Source organism: Hydra viridissima, unplaced genomic scaffold (assembly GCF_058129835.1).
Source record: "Hydra viridissima isolate aposymbiotic clone 2 unplaced genomic scaffold, HvirCarnegie_v1 scaffold_6, whole genome shotgun sequence".
In the NCBI taxonomy this organism is placed as follows: domain Eukaryota; kingdom Metazoa; phylum Cnidaria; class Hydrozoa; order Anthoathecata; family Hydridae; genus Hydra; species Hydra viridissima.
This window is the reverse complement of record NW_028324305.1, coordinates 11,060,278-11,071,655: the sequence shown is the minus strand read 5'-3', so window position 1 is coordinate 11,071,655 and position 11,378 is coordinate 11,060,278. Positions and strand designations below refer to the sequence as shown.

Below are 11,378 nucleotides of genomic sequence, written 5' to 3'. Positions count from 1 at the left end.
TTTTCCGAGAAGAAACATATATTTATATGAAAATGTATTTTAAAAATACTGATTAAAGTGATGGCTGATACTCTTCTATTCTATCCAAAAGCTTCTGTGAGTATCCTGGGGAGTAGTACCTAAAATAGAGAGTTATTTAGATGTTCTTTTAAACATCGCAATTAACATTTGAGAAATTATTTTAAAAATTTTATAGCAAAGCGTGAACAAAAATTTTACCTGACAATTTCTTCAGGATAACAGTTGTTAATTTCGTTGACGTTCTCATGTAAGGCTGAACCAGGCTCAACTTTAATCTCTTGGATTTTTTTTAATCCACCACTAGTAACAAACAACTTCCTGGCTTTGGCATCATGGGGAAGTACTTTTGAAAACTGACTGACAACATATTTTAGAATGTTAGAAGGAGCGTAATGGAGTAAAGGTTCAAGTGCAGGTAGATGGATACAGCGTTGTAAAATATTCTTTAATGCTTTCTTGGACTTGGAAAACAAAATATTTTAGATAGTGTCAAATTATATTGTAAAGCATGTATAAATAACTACTTAATTAAGCATTTACCTTGATCTGTAAGTCTTCAGAAGACTCTGGTGATAAATAATAGTTCAACAACTTTGGTAAAACATTTGCAATTGCTACAGACTTTGCGTGCTCTGGAGTATGTCTTCCGATTTGGCCTAGAGCCCAAGCTGCTGCAGCCTATAAATTTAAAAAAATGAAAAATAAAAAAATTTAACAATACTTAAACTAAAATTTAAACAGTTTTTCATAAAATTATAAACAAATTTAGAAAAGAGAACTGTTCATAAAAAAAACAAACAATTTAACAATGTAATTATTTAAACAAAACATTAATAGAGTAAATATTGATAGTTAATTTTTTGAATGTATTACACAGAATGAAAATATATAACTATTAACTTCTAAAGTTGTAAAAGCAGAACTTTTTTTTTTAAACAAAAATTTCCTAATTTTTTCAAAAAACTGTTTTAGATTTCTATTGGACTGTAAAGAAAAAGCTTCACAATGTCATCAACAATATGTCATATTGTTAATGTATTATTTCAACAAAAATGAACTGAAACTAACTGTGCATTTTAAGGAAAAGAAACTTACCTTTACATGATCCTCTTTTTCCTCAGATAACACAACTGCAAGTTGTATCACACCCTAAAGTATGCATTTTACAGTCATTAGGTATTTTCTGATTTTAAACTTTACAAGAACAAACACAGAAGATTAACAGACAAATCAAGAGCCCTGATTTAAAAAAAGTCACCTCATTTAAAAAAAGATACAACATTTAATGATGATTAGTTTTGCAGTAGATAATATTAATTTGCATTTTCTGATGAATGAGAATATATAATTAAGAATGAAACAAAAATATTTTAAAAAGTTAATGCAAGTTACAAAAAAAATAACACAAAGTAAAGACCGGAAGAAAAAAAATCAAACATATTAGGAAAAAGTATTTATAGAACAAGCAAAGTTTAAATGGGTACAATCAAAACTTTATGTTAGTGAAGGGTTTTAATGTTAAACTTTAGCTGTTAGTATAAACTACTACATAAAAATTTAAACAAATGCATAATAGCACTTTTAGCTTACCTTTGATACAATCACAGCCATTGATAAATTTTCTGAATGAGCAGCAACATACCCAAGCATCATAACTCCAGGTAAACGGACATTACCATTTGTTTCACCAATGTAGTCAACAACTGCTGCAACTCCTCCTGCATTTACAATAAGTTGAGCTAGCTAAAATTATATTTTAAGCCTTTAAACTTTTTTTTAAATATTTTTGGTAACTATAATCATAAAATGTTAAAGTATAAAAAGCATCTTACTTCCGGTGTATGCTTCACAATTTCCCTGACTAACATTGCAATATTTTTTTTCACATACTCATCATTATCTTTTAAAGACAAAAGGACAAATGGAAAGATTTCTGCTTCTACAACCATCTCTGCTAAATCAACTGAATGTTTAGCAACTTGACTTAGGGCAGAAAACACTTGTCTCTATAACAATGATTTTAAATAAGCAAACTATTAATTACAAAATTTAACAACTAAACTAAATCAAAAAACTTGTTTACAAATAATACAATCAAATACCTTTAATTTAGCATCAGGATTTGAGATCATCTGAGAAAGATGTGCAATAGCTCCAGCATCAACCACTGTCTGAGCCAGCTAGTTTTGGATAAATGGTAAAAAAATATCGTTATTAATGTATATAAATAAATTGAATAGTCAATGTTTTTAACAAACCACATCAAAACCTCTGAAATGTTATTAGATTGAATGAGTATTATTTAGAATCTCAGAAATTCTGAGGAGTTTTAAGTCTCATAAATATTTTATGTTGATTTTTTCATACTAAGGCTTCCTGAAAATAAAAGCTTTTTCACATAATCAACATTTTTTTTTAAGTATACCTCTGGAGAATGCTTGCATACATCACTGAGTGCAGATGCACAAATTCTTTTTAAGGGTAATTCTGGTTCTTGTATACATAATACAAGTAATGGAATAGCTCCAGCATCAACAATTGATTGAGCTAATTCTAATAAAAAAAATTACAAAATTATTAGGCTAAGAAATATTTGTCATATAAAACACTATTTTATAAATATTTCTATGACATTTTGTGAAGGTATTAAATTTTCTATTCTTATCAATAAACAAGAGGAAAAGAGTTTATCTTGCTTCACATATCAAAAATAAAATAAAAATACAACAAAATAAAACAAAAGTTTTAAATAGTTTAAAAACCTGCATTATGACGAGCAATATATCCAAGTGCCCAAGCTGCTGCTTCTTTAACACCTGGGTCAAACTCTTCCAGGCAGATTACTAAGGCTTCTAGTGCACCACAATTAACAACTGCCTAAATATTTGATTAAGTGTAAAATTACATTTAAAGTTTTAGAGTGAAATCAAAAAAACATACATGATTTTTGTTTAAAATACAATTGTGTAGAATATAAGGTTTAACAATAAAACAGTAACTTAAAGCAATTGAAGCCTAATTTGTTTTTTGATCAAATAAATATATATTTTGCAACCTGTGCTAATTGTGGAGAATGTTTTGCAACAGCACGTAAAACAAATGCTGCTGTCTTTTTGTAGAATCTCTAAATTAAAATAAGTATAAAAATAATTGTTTTTTGACAATCATTACGCAAACAAGTTTAAAAGAAATGCATTATTAAAAAATTAACACCATGTAAAACATCAAAATATCAAATAGACTAAAATTAAGATTTCATAACTAAATGAATTTCAATCACAAATAGAATGAAGGTCATTTCTTTAAGGAAGTATTTAACATACATTTTGCTCTGCAAGTGAGTACACCAGCTGTGGCAAAATATCACCTTTAACAATAGCTTCCGCTAGATCATCATTATGGTTTGCAAGTCTACCAAGTGCCAATGCAGCAGTTTGTTGAACAGAAGGAACCACATCCAGGAGTAGTGGCCGTAACAAAGCCATTACACCTAATATTCTCAGTAAAAATAAATTGTTACAAGTTAAAAAATAACCAAATATTTACCACAAACTAACAACTATAATAATAAGTAAATATCAGAAACATAAATAATTAAAATGCCTAAAATCTTCAACCTAAGTCAGTATTTCTTATTCTCAATAAAAATAAGAAAAAATTTCCACAGACTTTAATATAATTCAATATAACATAAGCATAATAAATTTCCAAAAATTGATTAAAAAAAGGAGTTTTTCCAACACTATTAGCTTCAAACACTAACATTTTAATACCAAAGAAAAAAAAAAATCTCTTTTTAAAAGTAATTTATAATGGAAAATATATACTAATTCGTTTTTAATAAAAGCTTCATCAAATACTTGAAGAATACCTTTAAAAACTTTGAAAAATAAAAAAAATTAAATTTAATACCTGCATTTTGTAAAGTTTCAATGTTTTGAGGTCTAGAAGCAAGTTCAGCAACTGTCTGCACAAACGTTATTCTTGATTTTTGGTACTGTTCAAATACTAAAATACAAAATTTAAAAATTAATTGCACTGCAAATAAATATCATAAATAAAATATCGATTATAAAGATATACCATATACATCATAAGTATTACATCAACTTTATATGCATTAAATATGCATTAAATATGTTTTATATATACGTTTTTGCTATATAAATACCTTGAAGTACTTGTCTAGTTGTACTCATGATTACAACTGTTGACCTGAAGTGATGGCCTTTTTAGAAATTTAATGGTTTCATTCACGTTTTAATATGTAGCTATTTTATACAGCCATATTTAATTTACGACCTCTGTTATTGTTGTTAAGTTTTATTGGGCTTTGCATAGCAACCGGCAAGAAAGCATATCAACTACATACTTTCTTTATGGAAATAGACGTGAAGTTCAACCGTCGATGAAAAATGTCATGAAAAATTACCCATAAACAAATAATAACTCGTTACTATTTGTTTATGGGTAATTTTTATCAAAGTTTAAAAAAAGTAAACTGTCTTCATTGATTGAAATTAACTTGTATTTGTTTACAAACTTTATTATAATTTAGCTTTCAAAACCTAGATGTAATAAAAAGAAATCTAGCTGTAGCAAATAAAAGATTTTTTCCTTTTAACCCTTAAACTCCGCCCTCTGGGTGATGCAGCTATTTCAAAATTATTTTTCAAAGTTATGAGGTTTAACTAAACCTAATGAGCCTGAGCTTCTTTGACTTTTCCTAACTTTATAATATGTTTTTAATGGCATATAACGCTGATCACTCTACTGCTGGGTAACAGCCTGCCCCCCATCCCAAGCATAATACTTTCATTGAAACAGCCTTTGGCTGATGCAGCCAAAACTATGAAAGTTATATACTGAGTTATGTACTTTAAACTAGTTATTTAATGAAATAAACTGTAATGAATTATGATTTAGGTTCAGAAATTTTTTTATTATACATAAAAACAAATTATATGGATTATATATTTTTATTTCATATATTTAGTACTCAATTAGAAAAATATAATGAATGAAAGTATATTTGAACGTATGGCAAGTTTTGATTTGGAAAATGAATCTTCGGGAAGTGAGTTAGAAGATAACATTTTGGAAGATAACAATTAAAACGAAGTTTCAAATACAGTAGAACATGATCCATTTAGAGAAGAGTATGTTGTCCGCAAAGGAACAATTTGGAAAACAGCAGTAGATGAGCAACGTGGTAGACGAGGCAGAGAAAACATTGTGAGGGAGTGAATGCGACCGAAAGCAAATCCTGCTACAGTTTATACTATCGTGTTTACTTTATATAAATATTCATATTTTTATTGGTCTTCTTAGGTATGACATAACAGAGGAGGAACTGGTTGGATATTTTGTCATTCGTTATCTTATTTAGGAATGATTGCTAGGTAAAAAGAAGTAGGGCAAGGGAAACGAGTGGTGCTACAGCTAACTGAACCAATTCATGTTAGTGGGAGAAATATCACAACTGACCAATCCTTTACATCTATTCCGCTAGCCAAAGAACTTCTAGCACGGAACCTCAATCTGCTCGGAACCCTAAATCGTAACAAACCAGATATCGTTCGCCAACTACTTCTTGCTCGAGTTAAATTTGATTCTATAACTATGTATTCTGATAAAATGCAGCTAGTGAGTTATATTCCAAAAACTAACAAGGTTGTCATTATGTTGTCTACTCTCCATACATCTACGGAAGTGTCAGAAGAAGCGCATCGAAAGCTATTTTCGATCCTCCAATGCAATAATACTAAGCTTTGTGTAGATACTGTTGACCAACTAGCTCATGCATACACTACACGGCAAAAGGTAAGACTAAAATTTAGTAACAATAGTTTTTTTCTTTACGATTTTTATAATTTTAATAAATTTGTATCTTGTAATTTTTTCAAGACACTGCGTTGGCCAATGACATTGTTTGGCCATCTCCTCGATCTTGCTGCCATTAATACCAGTATTTGGTTCCTCTTTAACAAGCCACAGTGGGAAGGTGATCTTAGTGGATCAAAAAGACGACAATTCTTGCTGAAAATAAGCCTGGAAATGATGAAAACAGCAATGGAACACCGAATTATTGAGCATCTGAGAGGGGCATTTCAACCTGGCCCTAGACGCGACATAGCTTCTATGCCTACAGAGCAGAATTATCCACCCCAAGATGCCTTAATCAAAATTAGAAAATTATGTCATTTGTGTCAGCTTCGTCAGCGACGTGACTTTACAAGATGTTCCAAGTGCACTAAACACACTTTCGGAGAACACTCGTCAATTATTTGTGATATTTGTAAGTTGTGACGTAGATTTATCGCCGACATGAAGTATTGCTATTTTGTTTTTATATTTTAATTAAGAAACCATAAATAACACATAACTTTGTTGTTCTTTTAAATAAAAAAAATTATAATGGATTCCTACTAAACTTGAAATGTTGAAGCCTTATAATTACACTCTAAAAACAATCCGTTAGAAAAAGTAACGGATTGCGTGTCTCCGTTAAATTAACGAAGTAATTCGTTTCCAAAAACAACAAAAATAACGGAATAAAGTTAACAAATTACGTAATCTTCGAAATTCCATTAATTCAACGGATAAAATAATAAAATCCGTTGAAAAAAAAAATTTTGTTAAAAATGATTTCCGAAAGAAATTATGAAGTGCTTCCTCTGTAGATTATATTTTTCATCATTACATATCCTTTTTTCTCATTTTCGAAATTTACATGGATTGACTTCGAGAGGTTCAGAAGTCAAATGCACTTTTGATAAATGCAATAGAGTTTTCATTAGTTTCATAAAGTTAAGAAAACATTATGAAACCCAGCATTCAACAATAATTCCTGATGAGGTCAAGCTGCAAGTTCAACTACCACTAGTTAGTTTCATTTTATTTTGTTTAAGTGTATGTATGTATATATATATGTGTGTGTGTGTGTGTGTGTGTGTGTGTGTGTGTGTGTGTGTGTGTGTGTGTGTGTGTGTGTGTGTGTGTGTGTGTGTGTGTGTGTGTGTGTGTGTGTGTGTGTGTGTGTGTGTGTGTATATATATATATATATATATATATATATATATATATATATATATATATATATATATACTACTGTGATCAAAAAGTAAGGTGAATTTTTAATTTAAACTTCCTGCCTTATTCGAATCGTCCAATCTTTTTTATTTTTAAGTTGGTAGGAATGTCATTAACATTTGCGCCAAATTACATGTCAAACTCATAATTATTTTTTTTTGTTTACGCTTGTTTCTGAAGTACCAAAAGTGTATTCGGCAATTTTCACGATGTCTAATTTTGTTGAGCAAAGAAGTGCTATTAAATTTTGTTTGCGGAATGATATTTCTGCTGCTGAAACGTATTGAATGTTGCAAAAGGCCTTCGGTGAAGAGACTATGTCTCAAAAAAATGTTTACAAGTGGTACAAAGACTTCAAAGAAGGCCGAGAACGTGTTGATGACTTGGAACGCTCCGGACGACCATCGACTTCGATTGATGATCGCCACATCAACAAAATCAAAGAATTGGTGCTTGCAAATCGTCGGTTAACCATTCGAGACCTTGTTGGCATGGTTGGAATATCATTTGGGTCGGTGCAAGCGATTTTGAAGGATCATTTGGGCCTCAGAAGACTCAAATCACGTTTGGTGCCGAAATTTCTCAATTTCTTTGAAAAAGAGCGTCGCGTTAAAACGTGTGAAGCAATGCTTTCTGACTATCAAGACGTCTACAAACATGGTCATGTTGACTGTTTTCTTTGATTATTGTGGTGTCGTGCACTACGAATTCCTTCCAACTGGCCAAACTGTCAACAAGGAATATTATTTAAGCGTTATGCGACGTTTGCGTGAAGCTATTCGCAAAAAGAGACCGGAATTATGGGCCAATAACTCTTGGATTTTGCACCACGATAATGCGCCTTCGCACACAGCACTGGTTCTTCGTGAGTTTTTCGCCAAAAACTCTACCCATGTTGCTCCATAACCACCGTATTCGCCCGACTTAACACCGTGTGACTTCTGGCTGTTCCCAAAGCTCAAGAGACCACTCCGGGGAAATCGTTTTGAGTCCATTGAAGAGATCCAACGTGAATCGGTTTGCGCATTGAAGGCTATCCCTACCGAGGACTTTTCGGCATGCTTCGAAGACTGGAAAAAACGTTGGCAAAAGTGCATTGGGGCCGGGGGGGGATTATTTTGAGGGGGACGATACAGATTTGGAAGAATAAATAAAGATTTTTCATTTTATAAAAAAATTCACCTTACTTTTTGATCACAGTAGTATATATATATATAAATAAAACAGACAACTAAACATGGAATAAATTCCATTACATATCAGGGTATCCTTTCTTGGAACACCCTTCCGTACACCCTAAAAACAGATTTTATCCTTAGATCCAAGAATCTGTTCTTAACTTCACTCCATCATTTTTACCTAAAAAGTTACGCTTAACTTTATTCTTTACCTCTATAACTTTTTTCTTTATGTTTATGTACATATTATAATTTCTTATTTGTGTATATGTGTATATATGTATGTATATGTGAATACATTATAATAGCTATTTGACCTATATTTTAACTCTTTTAAAAGTCTGTTTTATAAGTGTTACTTATAAATTTTTGTAAAGTTCTACTTTTGCTATGTGACTAGTTTATTTCTTATATTTTTCTCTTCTCTTTTCTTTATATTATTTAGGTCATTGCGTTTTATTAGTGAACTACTATTTGCAATGACCTGTGATTTTTGTAATATCCGTAACACAAAATATATTGATATTGATTGATATTGATATATATATATATATATATATATTAATTAAAAAAAAAAAATCAAAAGATATTCTTTTGATAAATTATTTTTTAAATCTTGTTTGTTAGAGTTTTATTTGTCAGCATATTGAAGTACTTTACATAAAAAATAATAAAGTTTTGAATTATTTTTTCTATAATCATTTAACTATAAAAAAATATATAGATGTGTTAAAATTTTTAATATTTGTATTATCTTATATGTTTTTAGCTTTAATATGTAGTTTAAGCAAGTTAAGGACTTACATGGACATCAGCTTACAATGGTTTAATCATGTTCAAGTATTACAGTTATCTGTTCCTTGTTATTGTATTTTTTTAAAAATAAATTTGTCAGTTACATCAGACAAATATTGTAAAAAATGAGTTGTTAACAATATTTTTTGTTTACAGGATCTTTAATATACATTTACATTGTAGATAAAAGGTTTATTGCAATAAGTTTAATTTGCCAGCTTTTTTGTAGTTACACAGTTTTAGTATAAACTAAATGGTTAGTTACACAATTATCTTTATATGGCTTGTTTATATCCTTACAATTTGCTATTTTAGACACATGGTACGCAATATCACGCTGTAAGTTTAAATTAGTTGTAAAATTAAAAATTAGATTATGATTTGCATTTCTTTTCATGGGGATATTTATTTCGGTTAGGTACAACTAAGTTTATGTATGCCTTGTTTATATTCGTTTAGAATTTACTACTTAGACACGAGGGATGTGGTATCAAATTGAAATTCTGATATTGTTATTTGCATCTCTTTTGGTGAGCTTATTTATTTTTGTTTTAATTTATCATTATTTAAGTTGGAGACCTTTTTTTTACTTTTTTCCTGACAGGTTTTGAAGTATGTGGAAATTACAGAACCTTTCAGTTATCAGATAAGATTATCTTTTGTTACACATTTTTATTAAAGATATTATTTAGTTGTTGCATTGAACTTTACCTTTAGAAAATGGTATCAGAAATAAATAAAATAAAAAAATTTCTATTATCAATTTATAAATCAGGAATTAGCAATAGCAATATTTCTTAAAGGTACTTTGTAAAATTTTATTTTCATTTCATACTATTTATATAATTTAGGTTCCATATTTTCTTTATTGTATTTTATGTTATATTTACCTTTAGGAATTGACATCACGTTGCTGGAATTGAAGCGTGAAACATGTACTAAGAACAGCAGCGTTAAAACCTAAAACCTAGTTTGTTAACAATTGGTTTAGTTTAAACATCTATTGTGTATATGGGTGTGTGTGTTTTATACAGATGTTTTATAACCTCAAATATAATGACTATTAAAAATATATTTAAAAACTATTTTGATTGTAATTAAAAGTTTGTGTACTGAATTACATTATTACAAATATTTGATTAGTTTTTAATGACCAGTTAAAGAGTTTTTGAAGCTTGCTAACAAATTGAGCACTATATTTCTCCCAACCATGGTAGTTTGTATGATTAGTACTGCTTGTATCAGATGGGTGGTAATTATTACATTTGTAATGGTAAGAACCAATGTGTATTAAGAATATCATAATAAAATAATCCATATATTAAAAAATGTAAGGATTATTTTATTATCAAATTACAATACTATGTGGCTTAATTCATCTTTAATTATAATGGAATGATTTTAACTGATTATTCCGTACAATAACGTTATTTTAACTGAATAAAAACAGCGGATAATTTGATGCACTGACGTAGTAACTCCTTTATTTAAAAGGATTGTTTTATCGGAAAAATATCAACGGACTTCAATCCGTTAAAACTTTAATCCGTTAACTTAACGGAAAAGCCGTTGGTGCAATAGCGACGGATTGATCTGTTACTCAATTCGTTGTATACAACGGATTTTTTTTAGAGTGTACTCTCTGGTTGCAGCAGCCAAGGGCGGTGCTTAAGGTTGTAAAACAAGCGCGGAAATTAAGGCTTAACAAACTTTCTAAGGTAATAATAGTTTCCTTAATCTATAAAACCAACTTTGATTGGTTTTAAGGAAGGTTTAACACAGGGCGGTTTTCGTATAAGCGAACAGGCAGTAATACTTTCATAACTTTATTTGCTATTTTTGGAATTTTTTTGTGGTTGATCAAAATACGTTGTTAATGAAAGTTTTTCAAACATTTCACTCTTCACTTTTCAAATGTGTCTAACTTTTAGTTGGTTTAAAAGAAGTAATATTATCTTGAAAATGATTTACAGCTAGAGCAATAATTCCAAAGAATAAAATTTTGAAGATAATAACTAAGATGATACTGTAAATAGATCTCGTAATTTAACTAAGCATTTTGGTTACATAATCATAATAGTTAAAGAATTTCCTAAACAATCTGTTTCAATATCATCAAAAACAAAAAAAAATCTTCAATTTCGTCAGCAACTTTCATAAGTTCCTCTATGGATTGTTGTTATTAGTACCGTATATTGAACAGTTTATTCTTTTTCTTTACCATAAACTTTTTCAGAGTGTCAGAATAATCCAGAGACATTTTTTCTGTCATCTTTTCGCCATCCTAATTGA

At 29.6% G+C, this 11,378-nt stretch overlaps 1 protein-coding gene and 1 long non-coding RNA gene across 5 annotated transcripts; one reads left to right on the top strand and one right to left on the bottom strand.

Moving 5' to 3' along the window:
- Nucleotides 1–20: 20 nt before the first annotated feature.
- On the bottom strand, nt 21–4,441 carry LOC145190787 (sperm-associated antigen 6-like). Its single transcript, XM_090090926.1, has 13 exons — nt 4,193–4,441; nt 3,934–4,029; nt 3,345–3,511; nt 3,077–3,145; nt 2,784–2,898; nt 2,447–2,574; nt 2,124–2,201; nt 1,854–2,027; nt 1,612–1,764; nt 1,117–1,170; nt 562–699; nt 220–482; nt 21–119 (listed from the first exon to the last, which is right to left on the bottom strand). The coding sequence occupies exons 1-13, from the start codon at nt 4,218–4,220 to the stop codon at nt 53–55; spliced, it is 1,530 nt and encodes a 509-aa protein (XP_089947052.1). The 5' UTR covers nt 4,221–4,441; the 3' UTR covers nt 21–52.
- Nucleotides 4,442–6,626: 2,185 nt separating this feature from the next.
- On the top strand, nt 6,627–10,220 carry LOC149887004 (uncharacterized). Of its 4 annotated transcripts, none has more exons than XR_016453487.1 (5): nt 6,627–6,906; nt 9,061–9,131; nt 9,402–9,425; nt 9,546–9,616; nt 9,691–9,805. It is a non-coding gene; the product is annotated as an uncharacterized LOC149887004 (long non-coding RNA). The 4 variants fall into 4 exon arrangements; XR_016453486.1 differs by lacking the exon at nt 6,627–6,906 and adding an exon at nt 9,983–10,220 and having other exon boundaries at nt 9,052–9,131; nt 9,804–9,889; XR_016453485.1 differs by lacking the exon at nt 6,627–6,906 and having other exon boundaries at nt 9,052–9,131; nt 9,804–10,220.
- The last annotated feature ends 1,158 nt before the right edge of the window (nt 10,221–11,378 follow it).